The sequence below is a fragment of the Scardinius erythrophthalmus genome (assembly GCF_964197995.2).
Source record: "Scardinius erythrophthalmus genome assembly, chromosome: 25".
Lineage (NCBI taxonomy): Eukaryota > Metazoa > Chordata > Actinopteri > Cypriniformes > Leuciscidae > Scardinius > Scardinius erythrophthalmus.
The window spans coordinates 27,861,335-27,888,347 of NC_138245.1; the positions used below are offsets into that span (position 1 = coordinate 27,861,335).

The 27,013-nt window shown below is 38.5% G+C and overlaps 1 protein-coding gene across 1 annotated transcript in view; it reads right to left on the reverse strand.

Annotated features, from left to right (window-relative positions):
- Nucleotides 1-27,013, reverse strand: part of bsnb (bassoon (presynaptic cytomatrix protein) b) — a gene marked incomplete at its 5' end in the record, with an annotated part of 84,526 nt that overhangs the window by 45,297 nt on the left and 12,216 nt on the right. The window contains 2 exons of the mRNA XM_081357626.1: nucleotides 6,961-7,854; nucleotides 25,310-25,685. Coding sequence (XP_081213752.1) covers nucleotides 6,961-7,854; nucleotides 25,310-25,685 — 1,270 coding nt within the window. The remainder of the gene's footprint in view (nucleotides 1-6,960; nucleotides 7,855-25,309; nucleotides 25,686-27,013) is intronic.

Here is a 27,013-nt window from a genome sequence, read left to right on the forward strand (position 1 = left end):
GCGGCCATTATACATATAAAACCGCCATTTACAGACAAAGCATTATGACATCATTTACTTATGGTTTGTGTCCAATACATCTTTCAACAAAAGTTTATTTGTGAACTCCATTACACTGTGCCTCTTTTACAAAACAAAATGCTCCAAACTGGGGATGTTAACCGATGACCGTTTGACCGATGGTTGACCGTATCAACGTTAACCGATCAAAGTTGTCGGTAGTCGGTTAAAAAAAAAAAAGTGATCTCTAAATTAGGCTATTATAGACAGTGGACTAAACGCTACTACAGTTAGCCATCTCATTCCAAGATCTTTTTGTTTGAAGTGAACAAATCCCTCACACTCAATTTTTCATAACTCGACTTTTTGTACTTAATAAACCAATAAACCAACAGCGTTTGGGTTCGCGCGCTCACAAGTTTTGCGAAAAGTAAAGGCTACAGGCTAAAACACTCGAGGTTAAAGCGGTGTCTCTTCGGAGCTGTCATTTTCTTAAATGAGCTTCTAACGATAGAGAAATATCTTTATTTTCAACGCGATCACCTTGTACCCAAACCATTTCCAAATTAAGGAGCCATTTGTCCTCCGATTACATACAAGTTCCTCGGCGCCGCGTTTGCGGGACTCATGTTTCGCGCTGTAGGGGATTTTAAAAAAGTGACGAGAGTGTGTGTGTGAGAGCGCCGGGAGGCAGAGCGGCAGAGAGATGCGACGCGACAGACTTGCGAAATTGCAGGTGCGGCTCAAAATGGCTGTTATTACAAATAGCGTAGCATATTTTAAACTAATCGGTTAACCGGTTTCAACCGGCTAATGAGGCTCGGTGGTCGGTCAAGAAATCTTTTAGTTTTCGCCATCCCTACTCCAAACAAACATATAATCCTCTGACGCGATCCGGGACGCCATTAAAATAAACCATCCACTTGTTTCTGACATTCCTTCACTCTTCCATTTGTCCTGTTGTCGGCAGACTCAAGTGTGTGGAGTACGTCAGAAACTGAACACGCATCTGTATACTGTATCCAGTGTAGACAGCGTCACTGATTATAATGGGTTCTAATTGCTTTTGATGCAATGCTACACTTACATCCAGTGCAGCAAATGTCAGCTGTTGAGCGACTCAGTGCTAGTGGGCGGGGCCTATGGTGTGATGATGTGAAACTATTCGTCGATGTCTTGCTCTGGAGGCAGTCATATGCAAATATATTGGCAAGTGTGACGTCACAGATGCCACTAGGGCTGGGCGATAATTCGATCTCGATACGGGATCGCGATAATATTCTGAACGATTTCGATAATATGCTTGGGACATATTATTCGATATCATATCACATGAAAACTAAGCGCAACAGTATCTGCCGCCTGCCGGCTGCCGGTAGGACACGCCCACTTCTCAGCGAGCAGCGTGGCTACTACAGTAAACAGAAGGAGACTGAGAGAGAGGGAAAAAAGTTGTAAAAAGGATAAAAAAATTAGCGAAACTGAAGTTGAGGACAGCGAAAATAATGCCGACCGTGAAGGCGACATCACTACATAACTCGAGACCGAAGACATTGTTGAAAAAAAAGGTAACACGACGTCAATTGTGTGGACGTGGTTTGGATATGGCAGACAGCTGACAAGCTGAGCCATATCGCATTAATTATCACAGGCGATCCGTGATAATTAATGCGATATGGCTCAGCTTGCCAGTTAACTACGTCTCTGTGTTGTAAATGCCACTCCATCTGAAAGCAGGTGATGGCGATTTACTTCTAATCAAGGAACCGGCTTTACTGACGAGATGTGCCTATAAACAATGTCATGTGATATATCGCCCAGCCCTTGGTTTACTATGTTTACATATTTGTGCAATTTTGGCTCAGATTTCATTCTACTTATAAAACAATTCTAGAGATCTACCTTAATCTTTCAGGTAGTATTTGTGCCAGGGCCATGTTTACTCTTTTTGTACTTGAGATGTTCACTGTCCAGCCAAAGCAATTTGATGTTATAGTTGTCACAGCTGTTAGTTTATATACAATGTTTCAATAAGTAAAAGTTTGTATTATTGTATAAAGGGAGATGACTCATGATGTTTGCAATTACAAATGATGTGCACAACCTTTTATTTTTGCATTTTTCAATACCTCCAAATACGCTGCTCTCTTGACCAATAGAAAGATTCATACAATGTGGGAGTGTAATGTGAATCCTTTGGCTGCATGAAGACCTTAACAAAAATATTTTGTGCTCATTATTGAAAGGCATATTGTTTAATTTTTTATGTTATTAATCTTTATTCTAAAGTTTCAGTGAATATCTTGTTTCTTCAAGCTTCAGGATGTCCCTTACACTGGCAGAATCTGCAAAAACTACATATCGTGATAAGAATCGAGATCGATCAATATGGAAAAACATATCGTGATAAAAAAAAAATCCATATCGCCCAGCCCTAGATGCCACAATATCAAAACTATCTGTTTTTAGAGCTAGTTTAAATAAATGCATTGTTTGTAATGAGGAGGACATTTTAGCTATGAAATTTGCAGGATGTTTTAATTGTACAAAGACTTCTTATATGTCAGGACAAATTAGATTCCTTCATGCCATGACACATTTAAAGATTTTTTTTGCAATGTGAAATTTTCATGAACATCTTTAAAAAATTACTTTTATATGTAATATTGTTTAATATTATATTCAATATTTATAATATGTTTATCATATATTTAAAATAATTTATTTTTATATAAATATTTTATTTTTAATAATTAGCTATTTTTCCACATTACAACAATAGTGATTCGGGGAATAATATACTTAATTGTCATGAAAATAATGGTTCAGAAAAAAAAAGCCTTACAGTATTACAATTCTAAAGTATTAAATTGTATTTCTTTTGGTATTTTTGGTAAATCACCTTTTGGGAGTGAAATATGACATGTTCTTGGCAGGCTTTGTAACATTGATTCAACCTTTTATTTCTGACAGAATACAGAATGCCGCCCAAAAAAATGTACAAACTGCAGTAGAATTTCACGATTCATGGAACAAGTATATCTGCTTTCTTTCTCTTGTCTCCACATGATAGCACATCCAAACAAACAAGCATACGTGCACAGTCACACATCTTAAAACGGCATCTCAACCAAATGAATATGGAGCAGGGTCTACGGCGTGAGGATAAATTATGCATTATGAATATCTAGGTCTGTGATTTAAAAATACACAACACTTTTCCCCATGCAGTTGTTTTGCTCTGAAGATGCCTGCGAAATGGCAATCTAAGCTCAAACTCATCGGATCGCAAAAAAAATCTGCCAATTGCCACTTATGGATAAAAGAGGATTATAATATGTATCTGGCATGGAGAGCCCATAAGAGTCATTTTACCAAATACTGTAAATTTGTTCAAAAGATGATTCAATGACTCATTTGAGTAATCATTGCTGTGTTCCATGTTCTTTCTTCATACTGCAAAGTTTACACTGCATGCTTACAATTGTTTTTTTAAAGTATGTGAAAGTATGCAACACAGAACAATAAATCTTTTAAACGGTAGCTGGCTAATGTTGCCACATGAGCTCATCGTGCATGTTTAATTCAGTGAGGTGACGTCATCTCAGATATAAATTAGTAAAAATATATTTTTGGCAGTACTACACAAATCTGAATCACGGCAAAGATAATAAAAGTGCAGCAGATTTTATGCCAGTTTATTACGCTTTAAAATAAGTTATATGCCAATTATGGTGTTTTATTTAGGGTATATTTGTTGTGTTGCAGTTGCAAGTGTCTGTCACCCTAATTGTGTTTCTGCCATCTAGGCCACATGCTGTTCCTATATTATTCAGACCTAGTTTTAGCTGGCTGATATAAATAAATATGTGGCAAATATGACGAGGGTTTTGCGAGGGGCCTCTAGAGGCTTCATCACACGTGTTTGAAGAGCTATTTCAAAAATCGCTGTTTATTTGTTACTCTCTAGTCTATATACAGTACAAAAAGATCCTTAACTAGCAAAAAAAGTGGTATTTTAAACAAATGTATGCAGTCTTACTTAAAATTATTAGCTCATTAGCTCATGTTTCACCTAATATTTGTGTATTCTAACTTAAAATGAGCTTTTTATCTACATCTGCCATCTTGGATGGCATTTAAATGCCTTGGATTTCAGTATTTTTGTCCCTTTTCCAAGTACTAAACAAGTCTTATCTAATGTTGTTTTGTTTCTCAAGTCAATTGATCTTGTTTTAGGGATGTTTAGGTGTTTTTTGCTAAAGAACTAGACGAAAATATTGATTTAAACAATGATTTATTCTGTGTGCCTACTATTTGGCACAGCCTTCACATCAGAATAGATCTATCCCTTAAAATGTTTTCTGTGTAGGCAGCTCACTATGTTTCAGACTAGAGGTATTCATTTTATAAATGTAGCATCAGTCTAGATTCCATGTGTGTGTGTGTGTGTGGGGGGGGGGGGCTCTTAAACAAGCCTAATAAAAATATCTATGAACATCTAAAAATGTAAAAATCAAGATAAACGTTCTTGAGCAAAATGACAAAGATTAAGTCTTGTTTTCTGAAAAATCAATCTTCAAACAAGAATAAAACTGTCAGTGGTGTAAGAAGATTTTTTTTTTACCCATTGGCAGATATTTTTTCTTGTTTTAAGCATAAATGCACTTATTTTTTACACTTTTTATATATTTTTTAGAAAACCAGACATGTTCATTTTCATTTTCATTGTATTCTGATTAAAAAAAAAAAAAAGATATTTGTAATGTTAAACAAGACAAAAACTTTAAGTAAGAAAATTATTATTTTTTGCTGACCCTGGTCTGTTTGGGTGATTTTTGAGAAGTTTCAGGCATGTTTAAGATGGAAAACAAGCTGGTTGACCAACTAGACCACCTAAAAACAAGCTTGGCCCAGGCTAAGAGACCTGGAAAAGGCTGGTTTAAGCAGTGTTTTTCAGCATGGCAGGAATATGTTCAAAGATATAGCTCCACGATCCATGAATACAAGAACGTAGAACATAAAAGGACAGAGTAACATCAGGTAAACCTCTAATATTAGCCTTAATACGAGCATCAATGCCACAAGGGGTCAAACTAGTCAGCAGAAAAGGTCAGATGAGACACAAACTAAGACAAACAACAAGAAACTGCTGCCAACATCCTTTAACGTCAACAGTAAATCCAAACTGTAAAGTAAAATAGGTTGCACATGCCCTTTCATGTTAAATGTAACCATTTATTTCCTCTTAAAATCATGAGAAAGACAACCGATGGTATTCTCTTAAGATTATCCATTAGCAATGACTTCACAGCTGTGTCTATGTAAAGACTGAGTGAGCTCATAAAACAATGCAACACTTCCCTGAAAGCTTGTTATTACTGCCATCATTCAATCAGGCCTGATTTGCATATTTATCCTTATGCTGTCTAGGTGAAAAACACTCCCAGCTTTCCTTTCTGTCATGACAGAACTTTCCAGCACAGCTAACAGGGCAGGGTCAACTTAGCTGGCCTCTGAATTAAGTAGCCTAAAAGCGATCAATGAGAACAATTTGCATGAGGATCGTTACTTTATTGGAAGGAAATGAAACCATCTGTGCTGCTCACGGTCTGTTGACCTGAGGGGCAGTGAGCCATTTGATGGCTTTTAGCTCGACAGTAATGAACGACTTCAAAGATATCAGGACAGGTGATACAAATGTGAAAGAGTTTTCAGAAATACTGGGAGTAAGGTCGCTCCTCACAGACTGAAAGAGAAAAGAAAACAGATGAAGGTCTGGAAAGACTCTCTCAATATGATGTACTGTATATCCTCATACAGATATCAATAATGTAATGAAAAATATCTGCCTTCAATTTTCAGAGCTGCATCGCCGTTGTTGCGAACAACCTTTGCAACAATCAGCATCTGAGGAAATTATATCAGTAAACCTCAGTGGAGGCACAGCTCAAAAATATAAACTTATAATTTCATTATGTAATAAAAAAATACATTGCATATAGCTGAAATCCTTAAAATATGAATACATCATATACTCTGACCAGAATCTCTGCATTCAAATGCAAAATGCCATTTGTGATAATTTATTGATTCCCATTCAATCAAGAAGGCTTGCATAAAAAAGAAAACGTTTTTGTCTATCGACTCACTTCAACAGTTCTTTGGTAGCTTAAAGGTTAAGACATTTTTCTAAATCTGGCTACTTTTCTTTTAAAACGGCCACTAAGGCTCACTTTTCCTAAGAACAGATTACTGCTCCGAATTGACCACAAGTGAACATGTCTAACATGTCAAAGTGTCAAACATGTCTATAAAATATTATCTATAGTTAGACCTTTTTTTGTAAAAATCAATATGCAACGTTACAGATAAAAGCTACCCCTTCAAATAACATATTACCATATTAATATGACGCTATGTACAATATCATATTATGCAATCAATGATCTTTGAAAACTGAAAACCGTATCATAATACGCCTCCATATCATTTTCTAAACTAACCCTTGGCCACACAATATCTGTAAATTGATTAGTCTCAAAAAAGAAAACCCTATTATACAGCAGCAGGAACTAAAGACTAGTCTGACCCCGATAAAACCCCACAAAGCTGTCATATACACTTTCCAAAAACCATTCAACATGACAAAAAAGTTCCTACATCCCTCAGAATGTTCACTATGTGATGAAATTTAGCCTAAGGTAAAGAGTTATCTTGGTTATTCATAGTAGGAGTGTCATTGTGGACTTCAATAATACTATAACCGGTCAGACAAAAATCTGCCAAAGAACAACTCTGGACACCTATCAAACAACAATTATTGAGAAAACAAATGAAACTAAACTGATGCAACAACGTCATCAAATACTTGGATGCTGCTTTGATACCAAGGACCTAAAATTTTAAACCTTACAAAAGTACACAATCGCCCAGATAAAAAAAAAAAGCTCATCTTACCTCGGTCAGGTGAGGCGTGGGGTTGAAGCCGCACATGTTGCAGACTTGGGTGTGGCACTGGGTGCAGACGTTGTAGTTCGGGGTCTTGGCTGGATCTCCAATGTTTAGCTCAGTCTTACACAGTGGACAGGACACTTTGGGCTTTGGAGAAACTTCCTGCCGTGATGGAACTGGCTGGGCTGCAGGTTTAACACCTGCTGCAGGACCTGGACCAGGCCCAGGCCCGGGGGGTCCCGGCTGCTTCTGCGGGGGCTTGGGGGAGGAAGGTGGTTGGGCCGGCGGTGTGGTTTGCACCGGATCCACTGATATCAAACTACTGGCCTGGTTCAAAAGCGAAGCGCCGAAACCGAAGAGTTTCCCGAAGGGCTGTTCTGGTGGAGGAGGTTGGCGGGATGGGGAACTTCCGGCGCTGCGAGTTTGGTCCTGTCGCGGTGCCTGAGGCTGGAATCCGGGCCCTGACCGGGAGAGGTCAGGCTGGGATGGGGCTTTGGCCATGCCTGGTAGAGGAACAGCGCCAGGAGCAGGAGGTTTGCTTTGAGGGGTAGCTTGAGGAAAGGTCAATTTCTTAGCTTCTGAGGGAGGCTGGGACTGAGGTTGAGGTTGAGGTTGGTGTTGGGGTTGGTGTTGGGGTTGGTGTTGGGGTTGGTGTTGGGGTTGAGGTTGAGGTTGGGGTTGAGGTTGAGGTTGAGATTGAGGTTGAGGTTGGGGTTGAGGTTGAGGTTGGGGTTGGGGCTGGGTCTGTGGGGGTGCCGTGGGCTGGGATACAGGTTGGGGTAGAGGTTTGCTGGGCTGGGACGGTGAGTGGATCTGCTGCTGGCTTTTCGACCGTGGCGTCTCCATATCCATACCCAACGCCCTCTGCATTTGACAGTTCAGACACAACCACTCTTGCACCTGGGAAAGACAATGAACCAATTACTGACTATGTAATTATATCAGAAGATCTGGACATTAATTTACATAATGAAGAATGTCAAGGTGAACTAGAAGACAAGACATAACAGCAGGTTGCTTGCAATACTGAGAAGGATGTGAACAAATTACTAATTCCAAGTATTTCACTTTTGTACTTACATGTAACTTATGTTACTGCTTATAAATGAGGTGTGGTGTGCTATTACTTTTCTCAGTGATCACACTTACGATTTCAACATGTGTCCAATAAAATAGAGGAGGGGAAATCCCATAGATTTACTTTGAAGGAGTAAGATCTGGGGTGCCCAATCTTGCTCCCAGAGACCCACCTTACAGAGTCTATCTACAGTATAACCTTCTCCAATAAATCTACCTGGAAGTTTCAAGTAACCCTGAAGTCCTTGATTAGCTTGTTTAGCCTCCTGAAGAGCCACGTTTCAGAGTCTAAATCCAAAGTTCTTCAATAAACCTTACTGGATGTTTTGAGTAACCCTGAAGATATTGACTAGCTGGTTCAGGCATGTTTAATTAGAGTTGGAGTTAAAATCTCCAGGAAGGTGGACCTCCAAGGGCAGGATTTGATACTCTTGGACAAGATCTGTATCTAGTGGCCAGAATATCATAGATACTGTGATCCAAACAGCACAAGGCATGTCTTCGCCGGGCACTGGAAAGGGAAAATAATAATGATAGACATGCCTTTCAACCCTCAGGAACTCAGTAAAGTCTTTGAAAGAAACAGTGCACAGAGATGACCACTACAGAATGGAACACACCCAGGACCTTGGGGTGTGCTAATTTGAGTTAGCAACCACGTTCCAACACCACAGTAACCACATAGAAACATGCTACAAAACACTCAGAATAAGAAGTTTAGCAAAAAATACGCAAAATCGGCTTGTACTACTTAATAGGTACGTATAATACTAATACTGCAATTAGAAGTAGTAGCAGATTTTATAATATCATCAGCTCATTTGACCACTGTAACAGGAAATGAGACAGCATCAGCAGCACTAACTACCTAACTGACACAGCTAGCACAATTGCTTCATAATCTACGACAGAGATGACACGCTGCCACGGATAAATAGGATTCAGTAATAGGATCAAAAGGCGCAACTGATGTCCGGTCAGGACATTTGACTTCATGAATGGATTATAACCATATGAGGGGTTTGATGTTGAGTATATTAGCCTGTCTAGTGTCCCTCCGTTGATGCGTTATTTGGAAATGACATGTTGAGACACGACATGGCGGATTTAATATAACTGTCCGTCATATCATATCAAACTAAACTGTAACATCTGACAGCTCGACTGACACGATATGACACTGGTTACTCTGTGGGAGTTTCTGTTTAGAGCTGGTAGAGGAAACGGACAAGTGTGTGCTAAACTGCCTTCTACTGAAGATTAGACGCCAATGATTGTGATTGCTGCAGATAGAAGACTATCATATTTATGCAAAATTGTGCCACAGGTGGAGTCAAGTAATAAACAAAAGGGCAATAAAAACTCAACACTTAAGGATGTTGACACCTCAAGCTGAAAGAAATAAATTTGTTTAAGAACAAGTTTAGCGTGATTTCTGTGCAATGACAATTAGACATTTGTTAGCATGACTTAAAAGCAGGGTAGGTGATTTTTCCAGATACATCCTGGTTATCCTGGTTGAAAGTCTCTTCACATCCTAAAAGCAATCATTATGTTAAGTGGTCTAAATGTATTTATATGTATATATCTAGTCTGTGGAAAGCCTAAGAGCATAAAATGTTTGTCCAATCATTGAATTTGGTCTGAATGCAATGATACAATTTCCTACCTGCCTGACAGCGTATGTACTTTCATATCTCCACGCACCTGCTCACACAGACATCTCACGTCATCAGGACGTTTCATGCTATGAGTCAGACAGACGTAAGTCACTGAGCACCGCAACCGAAACAGCAGTCGCCTGTTCCTCCTGAACCAAAACAATGACCTTACACCATAACTACAGTAATCTGGAATTTATGCATTTCAATTGCCGAAATGAATCTTCAGTAGTCAGGTGGTACAGATCAGTGCTCTTTAAGTTGTTTATGTTCATTATTATTAGCTTTGAGACGTGAGGTTGTCATGACGCTTTTGTTTGCTCCCTGCCGTATTTGTTCATGTGTTTTGGAGGAGGCGTGGCTTTGTAGATGCTCTGAAAGGAGGGTGGGATCTTGTGCTTTCAAAGCTAACTTGATATTGTTAGCCTTTCCTAAAATTACCTACACTACCTTTAAGGCTCCAACATTGTCTAGTTCTATATTTTATGTTTAGTATATTTTATGTTTAGTAAAAGTTATGTTGAACGTGATTTTGGATCATTGAGGGTGGTGATAACCAGCACGATGCCACAAAATAGAGATCTAGAGACAGACAAAATTGACATGGTTATTTGACTTGTCATGGCTAAGTTGCAAAAAAAAAAAAACATACTGTGCATACAAAGATCTTCTATTAATTGTTGCCAAATCATGTAACCACCTAGTTAGGACTCTGAAATTCTAAATTCTAAATGTATTTTTATCTCTCTTTCTCTGGATAGTAAAAAAAAAAAAGCATCCCCCTCTGGTCAAGGTGAATGTGTGTGACAGACACACACCTCTCTCAGGTTAAGATTAGATAGCTGTCACATTGGCTCAGGTGTGATAACTGATGCCTATATCAATGTCACATCAGTGCTTATGTAACATCTACTGACATCATGACAGTGTGTGTCTCATCATTATTGACCATACTCACACCAGGCGAACATCCGTCATTTACAGCTCATCCCCACATTTTCAATAACTCATTGAAATCATCACAGTACTTTTCATTTTTTCAGCATGAATCCAATTAACAAAACTAATAACAACTACTGAAATATAAAGACTTAATGACTGTTCCAGAAATTACGTTTGTGAGTAAATGTTCTCGCTTGCATGAGCTTCTGGGTTATGAAAAAAAATAATGAGCAGATTTCTCATTGCCAGACCTGTCACAGGTGAATATTTTTCATACAGTTATTAACTGCAAACATTCTAGAGGGATTGAACTCAAACACAGTCATTCATAACCTTTAATTTAATAATGGTAAATATTTAAAAAGGCCTGAAAAATTATCTGTGACCTTTTGATGCCTGGCTCATCAATTTGTGAATTTAACCAGCTGTTTGGGTATTTAGTGATTATTTGCTGAGGTTTTGTAGTGTAAATGTCAGCAAGGGTTTGTGTGATGGTCATCAGGTCAAACTTTGAGCCTGTGTGTGTTAGTTGGTGATAATGTCTCTAGAAATGTTTGTCAATCATATTGAAGGACAGGGCAGTAGTCAGAGTCCAATTTGAGTGGCAGAGACAGAGCAGACCGTGTGTGTGTGTGTGTGTGTGTGTGTGTGTGTGTGTGTGTGTGTGTGTGTGTGTGTGTGTGTGTGTGTGTGTGTGTGTGTGTCATGTCTGCACTTGTCACTCAAACACACAGCAGATAAACACTCTATACCCATTGGGTGATGGGTAATTACAGAAAGACAACAGGATTGGGTCACCAGTGCCAATCTACGCTCTTTTTCTAACCGTCATTTCCCACTTTCTTATGCTGTCTTGCTTCATATAATCATCATCTTTGTCTCTGTGTCCTTGGTTGTTGAATTCTGTCATTATTTACTCGCCCTCATGTCATTCCGAATCTGTTTGCTGTTATTTTTTCTGCAGAGCCCTTTTCTGTACAACAGCAGCTCTTAGTGATCCCATGTCTCAGCCTCCAAAAAATTACCATAAAAATACTATTAAAGTGATTTGAATGACCACATACAATAGCTTTGTCCTCAGAGAAGACCAATGACATTTTGATGTCAAATCTGGAGTGACATATCAAGGAGCCATTTCTGAATAGATTGCGAAAAACTTTAGAGATTCTGCGGAAGGGAAGATTATCATAATATACTTGACAAAACTACACCAGTTATATTGAATACTTTTATGGTGTTTTGGGGTCATTTTTGGAGCTTGAGCGACATGGTCACATCGAGCTGTCTTTGTATGGAAAAAAGGTTCGGAACAACATGAGAGTGAAAAAACTGACTCCACCCATAATGTGTCAATAAGACTCCGCCTACCCCAAGTCCCACCCCATTCTCCATATATGGAGTCATGTTCCAATTGAAGCTGGGCCTATTGATTCAAACTGCCCTGTATAAATTCTGACCATTAGCGAACTAACTATCTGATAGCTGACCAGAAAGAACAAAATCATGACATTGGCTGTCTTTTAAAACCTAGCGAGCAACCTACATAGACAGCATTTTTGGACACCATATAGGTTCATTTTAACAGGCATGACATTTAAATATTCAAAAACTAACATTCAGTGTCTACGATGCATAAAGAATGCAGTGTAGGAAGTAATCTTCCAGGAATTGAGAAACAGCCATTCCTAAGAAATATATATGCATCATACATTATGAAACAGATTTCCATAGCATCAAACAAACATCTAAGAAGATAGATACTGATTAACATTTACACTGTTAGTCTTGCAACCTAACAATATACTGCATTCAACTGGGAATTGCGTAAGGACGTGCAGGACTTGTGCATATTTAAACAAGCAACTTTTTGCGTATGTGTGCTTATGCATGTGCGCAAAGATTTTATGTGATATATGAGAAACTAAATGTGTACAGGTTTATGCTAATATCACACACACTGATTTACACCCAAATGATGGTGCAGCACCCGAGGTATTGATTAGTCAGCTGGTGTGAGAGAGAGAATCCACAAGAAGCGGAGAATCTCTCAAAGACACTGAGCTGAATACTAACACTCACACACACGCCGCAGAACATACTGCACCCTTACAGTGCTCAGTTAATAAAATATATTTACTGTACACATCTCACGGTCACATTTAAAGGAAAAGTTCACATAGAACTGATATTGTTGGTTTACTGACGATAATGTCATTCCAAACTAGAGGTGTCGCAGTGACTTTTATATGTGATCTCTTCTCACATATAAATAACAGACTGAAATTTAGATCATTTTTCACTTGTTTAATGATAATGTTCCCATCCAACAAGTTACCTTGAGAAATTATGTGACTAAATCACTGAGACAGTGTATCGGAAAATGAATTGTTATTTTAAGTCAACAGGCAAATTCGATTCACAAACCCAACTGGATGATTTATTCAACACACTGACTCAACGATCAAGTCATAGCAGTTATTGAATTAACAGCTGACTGGAAAAATACATTACATTTCAGTCTGTTCCTCTCACATATCTATTGTATGACTTGAGAAGACTTTGAATATAGCGCACGAGTTTCACTCTTAAAAATAAAGTTTTTTATTAGCGTCTATGGTTCAATTGAGCCTTTCATTTTTACAAAATGTTGTTTATATTAATAAAATGTACTTCATAATGAGAAAAACATGATTTTCTTTTAAGAACTTTTCAATATTTTTTTTGGGGGGGGAACCCAAAAATGTTTTAGAACCTTAGAACCTTTATTTTTAAGCGTATTAAGGGTGTTATTTATTTGCCGTGATTCCTGTGAAATATCATTGTACTAAAAAAGAACAGTATTAAGATTCTTAAAGCATCTTATTTTTTTGTTTCCATTGAGGAAAGAAAGTCTTTCAGGTTTGTATGGAAGCTTGTTTCCGCCACAAAAAAAAAAAAAAAAAAAGATAATTGCGACTTTTTATCTCACAATTGCGAGTTTACATCTCGCAATTCTGACTTTATTTCTCAGAATTGCGAGATATAAAGTCAGAATTGCGTGTTTTAAAGTCGCAATTGCGTGTTATAAAGTCAGAATTCTGAGATATAAAGTCAGAATTGCGAGATATAAAGTCAGAATTGCGTGAAATAAAGTCACAATTGCGTGTTATAAAAAAAAAAGTCTCTTTTTTTTCCCCTTAGAATTGGACTTTATATCTCACAATTCTGAGAAAAGATGTCAGAATTGCGAGATATAAACTCGCAATTATGTGTTATAAAGTCGCAATTGCGAGAAAAAAAGTCAGAATTCTGACTTTATAAGACGCAATTGCGACTTTATATCTCGCAATTCTGACTTTATATCTCAGAATTCTGACTTTATATCTCAGAATTCTGACTTTATATGACGCAATTCTGACTTTATATCTCGCAATTCTGACTTTATATCTCAGAATTCTGACTTTATATCACGCAATTCTGACTTTATATCTCAGAATTCTGACTTTATTTCACGCAATTCTGACTTTATATCTCGCAATTCTGAGAAATAAAGTCAGAATTGCGAGATGTAAACTCGCAATTGTGAGATAAAAAGTCGCAATTATCTTTTATTTTTTTTATTTTGTGGCGGAAACAAGCTTCCATAGGGTTTGGAACAAAATTAAGGTGAGTACAGTAAATAATTGAGTGAATTATACATAGAGGTGAATTCAGGGTGATTGGAACACTTTTTGCCATTGAGATGGCTTAGGAAAAGTGTCCCAAACAACCTGAATTCACCCTATATCTTGCTGTCTTCTATCTGTGCATGCTGTCCTTAGTATATACTTAGTTTTGAAAAAGAATGTTTACTTGATTTAAACCCGGAACAGAACGCAGCGGGTGAGACAGACAGAACTAGAGGACACAATGATATGGATATTGAGAACAGGTGAAAGGCAAACAGACAAACAGATGGAGTCACAATCAAAGAGTCTTGTAGACAAATAGAGACACACCAGCTGTAGAGACAGTCTGTGGCATAAGAGCAGAGAGACAGATCGAGGAGGCGAACCGCTGCCTGTTTCCAGACTAAAGTGGTTGAGAGACAGACTGAATGCTGCAGTTTCCTAACAACAATCCACAGTAGCAAAGTGCAGAGCCGAAACTGGGACGAGACACATCAAAAGAGCATTCTGAGGGCCCCCAAATACTGTGAATATCTCTATAAACACCACACAAGAACACAACACAGCTTCACTCCAGTCTCCACGGGCACCAGATTCATAAACTAATTCTTCTCTGCGTGCATTAGACCAAACTGACAGCTTATCAGAGCATATGAAGCACAAATAAAGCTGATTAATGGAAATATGCCGGTGAGGAGATTTAAAGGTACAGAACCCTTTTTTTGCCGAGCACCACAGTGTACACTTGATGTGTAGCTTGTAATTGAGGTGTTTAAAGATGATTAAAAACTACATCAGTTTGCTGTAATGAATGTGACATGTTTCTGTGCGTAATAATGATCACAATAACAAAGTAATGAGAAAACTGAACTCCATTAATGAGGAAATCAAAACGCTAAGCTATAGCTGCACTTACGTCATGTCAGAGTCACCATAATTATGAGTTTGTGGCTGTGAGGTTTTTACAGCTTGGTTGGATGCGTAATTGTATGTTGGAAACATTAAATATTATGACAGCTCCAGTGTTAGGAACATATATATTATGTGGTCAAAGCAAAAGCATTTTTTTTTTACATTGTTTCAATGTAATAAAATCAGTAGTTTCATAATAATATCAATAATAATAAATAAATTGTTTATTAATCTGTACATTGTTTTAGTATAATACAATCAGTAGTTTGGTTTTACTACTTATTGTCATTATTGTTATTATGGTTATTATAAAATCATTTATGTTAGATCATTATTTAAACAAAATAATTTATGGATTGTTCACATTGCTTCAGTATAATACAATCAATAATAATAATTATTATTATTATTATTGTTGTTATTATTTAAAAAATGTTATGCATTCATTTTTATAACACTTCCATATAATATATTCAGTAGGTTGATGATAGTAATATAATAATAATAAAAGTTTTTAAACTTGATCATAGGTACTGACGGCGGCAGGTGCAACGTTAATTTATACAGTAAAAGCTGGCTCACTCTCACTCACAGATTTCAAGTAATTTCAAGTTCATTTAGATTCAGACGTGACCAAACTGATTTATTATTTCTTTAATTTCTAATTTTGCCTGTCCATTGCTTGTCTATTTTCACCAGTTTAACAAGCTGCAGCGTTAAAAGTTACAGATGGGTTGGTAGCTAACACATATTTCTGTTTGATATTTGCAGTCATTTAATAAGACTTAATAATAATAAAACAAACCATGGTTAACTGTTAGTAAAGCTAGCACAAAACAGTTGGCTAGCTACCCACGTAATGATCTCTTATTCAGTGTTACAACCATCACCATAGAAACAAATGAATTCAGAAACCAAGGATGTAAACAGCTCTGAGTAAACTCTACGAGTTGTCAACTTGTAATTATGGTAATTTACGACATGTTGCGAATGCAGAATAGACGGAATAGCCCACAATATTCCACAAGGTCCAGGTGTGACCTTCAGGTAAAAAAAACGTTAGCAAAGACATCTGCGCTATGCAAAACACAAGGTGTTTTCCTATTATAAAACTCACAGAATCTATTGGAGAATTTATTGGAGAAAACATCCTGTTTCTCAGAAACTATTTCTATTACAAAACATTTTTTCACATGAATGCATATTTTGTTTATTAGCGCCAAAAGTGGTGTGTCAGTCTCTTTAACGCATGACAGATTCTATTGTCTCGGAGAGGCAGCGAGACACTGTGCCATTTAGAAAAAGCACAGTACTCTATTGTTTGATTAATCATGTTTGCGTGGTGAGCGATGCATTCTTACTCAGCCCTCAGAGACCGGCAGCCATTTCACACATCAGTTCAATATCAACTCAAGCCCTTCTGATCCAATTTTACCATGTGCTGTTTGATATGACCGTGCTAAAAGGGGAAATAAAAGGATAGCCACAGGTGATTAAAATATACAGCCGAGATTTATCATATGTCCGCAGATAACACGTTAACACATTTAGTTCCTTTAAGTGAATTTGTGCGATGACACTCATAGTGTAAATTTATGCACAAGGCTCTTAAAGGTGCAGTAAGCGATTTCTGAGAAACACTGTTGACATTTGAAATCAACCCAAACAAACAGCTCCTCCCTTCATCGCTCCGCCCCCAAAATCTCTTTATCATAGCTGAGGTGAAGCAAAATAATGCTAAGCGAAGATGATGAACAAACCGACAAGGAAGAACAAAAAATTAACATACACAAGAGCATATACAAGCAAGAGTTGGTTGTTAGTCACCAGCAGCCCATCAGCTCCAGACAATGACACTCAAAACTGTCCTGTTACTAGAGCTAATATTACAACAACAGCATATCTTGGTGCTGTGAAACAGCAAAACCAGTATTACTCATGTATGGAGCAGAAACAATGCAACCTAGGCGTCTCTACAGCACAGGAACGCTTTTCTAATATTAACGTGGATCCTAAAGCTCTAGTCTCAGCCTCAGACGTCACGCCCACGGAACGTTGGCTAAAAGTCTGATGCATATGGTACACTTAACTGGAAACACTTCAGGAATGTCGAAGTCGTCATCTGATTGGTTGAATTTTATCGGATTTCCGGGGGGCGCGAGTGTCTCGTTTATTTTCGGTCCGCCGGGAAACAAAGCGCAGACGTGTGATTGCGGAAGAAAAACTGTTGTGTTTACATGGAGTGACTATGATTTGATCAGATGTGGTAATGCAGACGCCATTGTTGTTATACGTGCACGAACAGATCAATGACTTACTGCTTGTTTTCTTCTCCTTCTTTGATTTTCTATGCTGACTGACTTGTTGCACGCCGGTCTGTTGTTGTGGGGACATTTCCACGCTCCGAAACGTGACGCTGAACGAAACGAACTGTAATTGGTTGTTTGACATGTCGGTCAAACGGCCTTATGGGCGGGCCTTGGCCAAAGAAAGCTGCTATGAATTCCAGACCTTCAGCCGTCAGTCTGAAGGTCTGGCTACGCGAGACTACTAAAGCTCTTGCCTGATCATAGCCCTTCTTTTTCCAGGGATATTCCTCTGACCTTCTCTCTTTTGTATTGTCTGTTGGCCATCTCTCTTTCTAGTCTTTCTTCAAATCTCCATCTTGCTCACTCTCTCTCTTCCCCCATCATAAGTGGACACGCCTCCTACTTCTGATTGGCTACAAGTGTGATGTGGTGCTCAGCCCGATCTACTATCAACAGTGTTTTTCAGAAATTGGTTTCTGCACCTGTAACTCATCTCGCTCGCATCTACTTCGCTCGCATCTACTTCACCTCAAATAACAAACACAATTAGCCTTTACAAACACTACTAAATATCCATGATTTCTTTTTGGACATCTAGGGCCAGATTTACTAAACAGGGCAAATTAGCGTGAAAGCGCAATTCCAAAAAAACGCTTGCCTGGATGCCAGCCGAACTTAGCCCCGCCCACAACATTTGAGGTCGGGAAGTTCGGTCTGGACTTGATCCGTTGTGGAGCAGCTATGCTCGAACCAGAGCTGTTCGGACCAATCAAATTGTCAGGGCGGGTTTTATACGATGATGGACAGATGATCAACAGTAACGTAATCATCCACGTCACCAAAGAGCGCTTGAGTTGACGCCATCGCGTCTGTTATAGAAGATATCAACAGCGCATTAATTTTAAAAGAGAAACAGAGAAACGCGATCAAGGCATTTGTCGATCAGAAAGATGAATGAAGAACATACGTCACTTACTCCGATGCTCTGATTGGTTGTAGGTCTATCCAGTTGAGTGCAAAGGCATTTTCTTTCCTGGTTCGGTTGAAACACGCCCCATAATCACAGCCTAATGGAGCAGTATCAGAGCATGTCGTCATACTCAGATTCTAGTCAGAATATGAGTATGACGACGTCAGGCTATAAAACCGCCAATGGCAGTGTAAAGTTTCTTTAATGACCATCGCAATCTACCAACAGCAGCACAAATTAGCGTCTGGTTTAAGACATGCTTTTTTGTGTGGTAAATAATGGTGCAAACCTTAGTAAATCACCTTGCATGATTCATTTAAATACTCTCCTTCTATAAATTTTGCATCTGATGGTAAACTCCCACAAATGCATATGCAATAAGGTCAGCCGCAAAAATGACCCTGTCCATGCCTTTTCAGCACTAATTTTTCACTGCGTCTCTTTAGAAAGTCCTGACAGTAGTTTTTAACGCCAAAAGAGGGTTTGCGTTGGCACAAGCTGTTAGTAAATCTGACCTCTTTTAACATAGTAGGATGTCCTGATACTTTATACTCTATAGTAAAAGACCTGGGTGTTATATTAGACTGCAACCTGTCTTTTGAAAATCATATTTCATATGTTACAAGAACAGCCTTTTTCCACCTTAGAAACATTGCTAAGCTACGTAATATGCTATCTGTTTCTGATGCAGAAAAGTTAGTTCATGCATTCATGACCTCGAGACTAGATTACTGTAATGCTTTATTAGCTGGTTGTCCTGCATCCTCAATAAACAAGCAACAGTTAGTCCAAAATGCAGTCGCTAGAGTTCTTACTAGATCAAGAAAATATGATCATATAACACCGATTTTATCATCACTACATTGGTTACCTATAAAGTTCTGTATTAATTACAAGGTATTGCTACTGACTTATAAAGCCCTAAACGGCTTAGCTCCAGTCTATTTAACGGATCTTCTATCGCCCTATAATCCATCTCGCTCTTTAAGATCACTAAATTCGAGGCTTCTGGTCATACCTAGGATATCCAGATCCACCAAAGAAGGGAGAGCATTTTCACATTTAGCTCCAAAACTCTGGAATAGTCTTCCTGATACTGTTCGTTGCTCAGACTCGCTCTCCCAGTTTAAAACTAGATTAAAGACGCATCTCTTCAGCCAGGCATTCATATAATACTTTTAATCTTACAGTTAAATCCAACCTCAAGTTCATAAACGCTAGAGGAGAACTGGCCCCCAACTGAGCCTGGGTTCTCCCAAGGTTTTTTTTTTTCTCCATTAGGTCACCTGATGGAGTTTTTCGGTTCCTTGCCACTGTTGCCTTTGGCTTGCTCAGTTGGGGATATTTGGGGATATTTAATTTAATTAATCAATTAACAATACTATTGATCAGCATTACCAAACGTGGACGTTTTCCACTAGAAACAAACATTGATGTATTATTTTAATTTAATACTGTGAAGCTGCTTTGATACAATCTGTATTGTGAAAAGCGCTATATAAATAAACTTGACTTGACTTGACCTCTAAATGTCTAATATAACAATGTCAGAAAATTAACAATAAGACACCATTCATGCACTTGAAAATACATACGGTGTGTATATTTAGCATTACATATGGTGAGCAAATAACACACAAATGCTGCCTGCATGGGCAGATTTGTGTAATGGTGGAAAAATAGCATGGAATCTCTAGGGTCGTGGCAGTGTGTGTGTGCATGTATTCTTTGTGTTTGTGCTGGGATGTGTGTGTTGTAGCCCAGATGGCCCTACACTCAGTTTCCGCTGTCAGTCTCATGACGGATCCACTAGATAGCGTGAAAACCACAAGACAGGAGACATTCAGAGCCAGCATGCAAAACCGATCTATTAACTTTCACGTTCCCGTTAAGTCACAGATTTCGTCACGTACTTCCGAAGAACTTGTGGAGTGAGAATAATTCATGATGTTCATATTCTACCATCATTACCCCAGAGCTTTCAGAGCGAACAGTGTTTATGAGCCAAACAGGCACAACTATTTTTAGCTTAAAGTCAGCATGAAATGGAAGTTGTGATTTTTCTTCCCTATTGTGAAGTATATCCGAGCGAAACGGCTTCTCAAACAAGAAAAAATGTAGGGCGGGACTTGATTTTGTCAGGGGAATTGATTGAATGGTTGTGATTTGCTATTGGTGGATCTCATGTGAGAGACAGGTTGCCCCGCCCTCGCGCTAGTGAACACATCATCAGAGATGAGATGTCACTGGAAGGGAGGGGAAGTTATTTTGATTAAAGATTACGAGGGAATATGAATTTTTTTTTAAAGATGTGCACAGATAAATCATTTATAATAAATATTGCAATAAAAAAAATCTCAATATTGATTCCATGCTGCCTGATCAATTTGTACCCTTTCGTTTTCTGCATTTCTACACCACCATTGCTCTCTCCGTCCCATTCTCGCCTCTGATCCTCCACACTCTCTGGCATCATTGTAGAGACACAGCAGGATCTATAAATAGAGGATCAGCCAATGGCAGAGTGGGAACGCCTCCTGTATGCTGGTGGGTGACTACTGGAGTGTGTCAGCACCACTTTCTCTTTCCTTCTATCATTCCATCCCCCTTCCCCACTCTGCTATTTCTCTGTCCGTATATCCCTGGTTCCCGCATCCCACTCAGTGTTGTCACCATCATGTCATGCCTCTCTCTCTCTCTCTCTCTCTCTCTCTCTCTCTCTCTCTCTCTCTCTCTCTCTCCAGGTGTCTGTTGCATAGAGATCAGATCGCCCCTCATTTTCCTCTTCACCAGCTGTTCTTGCTTCTTGTCTCATGTTCTCAATGCTTTGTTCACAAAGAGACATTTAGAGTTCAACTTTAACATGATATCTTTACACTTCAGTGCAACACCTGGGACAAAACATCAGTACCGGAGCATTCTGACAAACACAAAATATAGTAACAACTCGATATTTCCTTCATACAGTCAGCTTCCTTCCTTCTAAGCCTTATCCTAACTGAAGTCATCAATTAATAACGCTCTATATATGCATCATACAAACGGCATGTGAAGTGCAGAGGAAATTTAGCGTACAAGGGTAGTACAGAGATTGATGTTGAAATGTTGCTAATCTATGAAAGCAAACTGTGAACAAGCATACAAATATTTCACATACATTTGGGCATTGGGTAAAATTATTAATATTGCACTATTTTTAATTGATATTATTCAGTGTTAAATGAAGATAAATTACTAGATAAATGCGCTATTAATTCTTTACCAATTCCTGAGATAATTTCCTCAGTCTGAACGCTTCTGTCTAGATGTTTGCCATATGGCTATACAGCTGATTTAATAGCCTGTTTGTTTTGCCAAAGAACTGACAGCAGTGTCAATTCCACATCACATAGAATGCACCTTATTCCTAACAAGTTCTTCCTCATCTTCTCTTTGAAAGCAAAGTGTTTGGAAAAGCCAGTTTATCATTTCAACCAGTATATCGCCCACCCCTACTCTACATACAACTGATTTAGAGTATCACGATGTATCCTGTTTCACTGAAATGTACGCTAATGCTTAGTTCATGCTGGATGCATACAAATTATAATTCAAACAAATTTGAATACAGGCCCAATATTGCTGTATTTCTATTTTGCAGAGATCTCTAGTAATTCAAACCATACGCTCATAAAACATCTGCTCTTGAACCCTGAAATTACACGCCAGATGACATATTTCCCATCATTTTGTCACATGTAGCTGAACTGACAGCAGGGCTGTTAAAAACGCTGAGTTAGTGCTGTATGCTATGTGCTGTAACGTCAATATAAATCAAGACAGTCTCAGAACCGCTTTGTAGTGTCCACTGTTCACTGCGGCTCAATTAATTCAATCCTGTCTTTATAAAGCACAGCAGGGCCCAAAAGCTTCCCCAATTGAATTTCTAAAGATGAAGCCTTCTGTGAAAAATGTAATAGTCAAAAGCTGAAACATGATATATCAGCTGTCTGATTATAATGCCTGAATGTTATTATTATGTATCATTTAGTAGAAACATTTTAGCTTTTAGAAAAACTTTCACAATTTTAATTTATTAAATGCCATATTTTACACTTAACACACAAATCCCTGAAGTCCATTTATAGCATAAGTGAAGTCACAATTTTCCACATCCCACACTTTCCGCGACGTACACTAACTTTTAAAAGTTTAGGGTTTGTAATTTTTTTTTAAGAAATGTATAAATGTATTCAGAAATGACTCAAATTGATCAATAGTTACAGTGAAAACACTGACATTGTTAAAAAAAAATACATTTCAAATAAATGCTGCTTTTGAACTTTTTATTCATAACAGGATCCTGAAAAAAAGCATCATGTTTTCCACAAAAATAATAGGAAGCATAACTGTTTTTAACATGGATAATAATAAGAAATGTTCAGCAAATCAGCATATTAGAATGAATTCTGATAGCCTGTGTTTCCCCAGGCGATTTTATTCACGCCGCTAGGCAGCCTGGATTCCATGGACCAGATTTTCGCCTCAGCGAGGGAACCAATCACAGAACGGGGAGGGAGCAGCAAGACGATGACGATGTCTCACACTGAAGTAGTTTGTTTATATCTATGGATCCAGCATGGCAGCAGACGCGAAGTTACCTTTCGATGCAGCCTTAGATAGAGTTCTAAGTAGTTTAGAACGCAAGTTTATTTCGTCTTCTTCCTCGTCGAATTTCTGTCGCTCTACATACGTCATCTGGTATAATTGAAACGATTGGCTATACGTACAGGCGCATTTGATAGACATTCGTAACGCCCAATAAACGGCTCTGGGCATTCGTAAACCACGCCTCAAATACGAGAAAATGAACATGTGGTTCCCAGACCACGTCTCAATGAGAAAGAGGTCTGACGTTAGCCAGGCTAGATTTCTGAAGGATCATGTGACAATAGATTTGCATCACAGAAACAAATTGCATTTTAAAATGCAAATATTTCACAATATTACTTTATTTCGAAACAAGTAAATGCAGCCCTGGTGAGCATAAGAGACCACAACCTTTTGAATGGTAGTGTATGTTAGCCATCTTGATGGTCTGAATTAAGACCATCCCTTCAACCACACGATCTTTCTCCAAACACCCACCTTCAAAGACATATCAGCCAACCCTAGCATGCAAAATTACCAACAGAGAGGCTCTTTTCTGATTGGCTAATGCGCATAGGCTGCATTCACATCTTTTTTTTACCACGTAAAGAGCCGAGAGCTGTCATGGAAACAAATGTCATGTGTGATTTCAGGACAGCTATTTCAGTGAAATCTGCCAGGTAGTAGAGGCATTTTAATAAGCGGTATTCCAAAAATATAAATGCTTACAGCAGCTTTTACAGCAGGCTGTTTCTGGTTTATTACCTTTAAACTAGGGCTGTCAAATCGATTAATCGCAATTAATCACACCTAGTTTGCGTTTGAATATTATATGTGTGTACATACTGTATATGTGTGTGTGTTATTATATAAACACAAACTTTTAGGTTAGATGTGAGCTTTCTATAGAGAACATTTACATGACACAGCTTTTTGTTATATGTAATTCTATGTCTGAACTGTTCTTCAACCCTTCTAAGATTTCCCTCGGCTACTGACTAGGGGACTGATTTGCATTTCCCGTCTTGATGGCTTTGCTGGAGTTCAGAGCCAAGAGACCAGATGCCTGAAAAATCACTTTAGAGCCCCTTCCACGCTGATCCTTCAGCGACCATGAGCTGTCAACATCCCCTCTTCTCCATCCTCTTGTCCATTGTCTAACTTACACTTGCAGGATTTTAAAGCACCACCAGCCATTTGCAACTTCGAGCAACATCCTCGAACATGCTGAAACAATCTCACCCTCACACGCTCAGCCGCGCGCCCTCTCGCTTTCCCACACACGCATCTCTGAACATTGGCTCGGTCTTTCCAATGCATCCTACACGCAGAAACAGAGCAAACACACGCACACATTCCCATACGCCCCGGAGGACTCTCTTCTGAGCAGTTCCAGGTTGAGTGCAGTGTGTGTCCTGGGTTCGTGCCAGATGGAGGCTGAGACCAAGCGTAGGATTCATTACCCAGAGCTTTTTGTTTAACACATCTCTCTCTCTCCTCCAGAAATCTATCGTTAACAGTAAAATTCTAATCGAAAATAATCATTTGGACTGCAATGGGTTTTTATTTGTTATATCACACAGTTGCTTTCTGATGGCGAGTATTCAAGCTCAGACTAGTCTGTAATAGTTCTCTCGGAGGACTTATGATATACCCTTCAGAAGTTTGGGGTCAGTTATATTTTTAATGCTTTTGAAAAGAAGTCTCTCGTGCTCACCAAGGCTGCATTAATGTGATCAAATTCACATTAAAACTGAGACAAACAGTTTTCTATTTAAATATATTTTAAAATGTAATTTATTCCTGTGATCAAAGCTGAATTTTCAGCATCATTCCTCCAGTCTTCAGTGTCACATGATCCTTCAGAAATCATTATATTATGCTGATTTGCTGCTCAAGAAACATTTCTGATTAATATCAATGTTGAAAACAGTTGGGCTGCTTAATGTTTTTGTGGAAACCATGAGACATTTTTTTATTTGAAATAGTAATCTTTTGTAACATTATAAATGTTTTACTGTCACTTTTGATCAGTTTTATTGAAGCTTATTCCTGCCACAGAAATTAAAAACAACAACGGCTTTTTCAGAATTGTGAGATAAATGGTCAAAATTACTTTTATTTTTTTATTCCGTGACAGAAACAAGCTTTCATAATGAAATGCATCCATACAGAAGAAGAAAAAATACATTGCATTGTGCTGCTTACCTCAGTGAGGTGAGGGTTGGGGTTGAATCCGCATTGGTTGCACACCATGGAGTGGCACTGTGTGCATTTATTGCAGTTTGGCTGGCCGTCTGTGGTGCCCGTCAGATCTGCACTCTTGCACACCGGACACAGCTTGCTGCTGGGCATGGGTGCGATCTGGGGCAAAGAATAGGGCGAGGAGGGAGCGCTGCCCCCGGGCGAGACAGGGTGCCCGCCTTTACTGCTCCCCACGTCCACCTGGAGGTTCTTCCGTGCAGCTTGACCCTGACCGGGGCCCTGAGGCTGTGTCTGGGCTCCAGGACCGGGTCCTGTACCTGGCGGACCCCCAGGTTTAGGTCCCATGCTCGGGTCTGTCTGATTTGGTTTGCCTTGGATACTGTGGGACGGGAAAAAAAAAGACATTGGTGGATGAATTAAAGCAGGGGGGTGTGGCATATGTTTGAAATCAGCGATAGCTGAACACTTTGTTGAATCCATCTGCCCACGGGATTCACAGGAGGAGATTTAAAGAGCTTTGTGCCGCAGCTTCCCGAGCAGTTTGAATGAAAATAGAAAGATAAATCAATACAGCAGGGCAAAATCTGGGGGACGGACGCAAACAGATTGACAAGGACTTTCAATGATTCTCCAAAAGAATATGAAAACGTTATTTGGGGTGACAAAAAGGTTTCCTCTTTAGTTAAGCATATTTACTTGTCTGAAATGGTCATTCTTGAACTTTGACATAGAACAGAAGCCGCTTTGTGGCAAAGTTACAAAATCACAGATTTGAGGTTAATAAAAAACAGATTATGGTTATGAATTATCATTACTGGTGCCCATTAAGGCAAGCATCACTGCTATTGCTCATACTTATGGTTAGAGATTTTCAAAGCAACCTGTAATAACAACAATAAAATCAATATGTACTGTAATTATAATCGTTATTATAATAACACAATATAATATATAATAGCACAATATATATAATATCATTTATAACACAATATAATAAACAACTATTATTATATTATTAACAATATAGAAAGAAGCTCTCAGATTTCTTCAAAAAGATCTTCATTTGTGTTCTGAAGATGAACGAAAGTCTTAAGGATTCTGAATGACATGAAGGTGGGTGAGTAATTAAAGACAAATTTCATTTTGGGGTGAACTATCCTTTTAAAATAATCTGTATTGGTATTGAATAGGTTTTTATTGTGAAATATCAGATAACAGACAGACAGAAAGTGGAAAAATTTGAAGGAGAACTCACAGGTGATTGAAAGCTTTATTCAAAGAAATCCTTTCAATGGAACCATTTTAATGGAACTGCTGTTTACTTCAAACACAAACTCACACACACATTCCAGCACAAGAATCTTAAAAATCTGCCAGTGGCCATTTTATCACATCGTCGCCGCACTACATCATGCTGTAAGTTCGTTTGTGAGCGATTTTCTCTTGACACTTTTGGAGAAGCCGGAAAGAATAAGAGCTGTGAACGTACTTAAGCATTTAATCAATATCCTCTAATGAGCTATTTAATGTCGTTTCACTCAAAATAACTGTCAATGGTGATCAATAACCATTATGGAAATCCCAGAGCTGACATAACTGAACCTATAATTCCGAAGCCTTTAGAAAACAACATTATTACCCAAGAAAGAGATGTTGAATGTGTGTCCTGTTTAAAGATGAACTGCTTTAGTACGAATGTGAGTCATG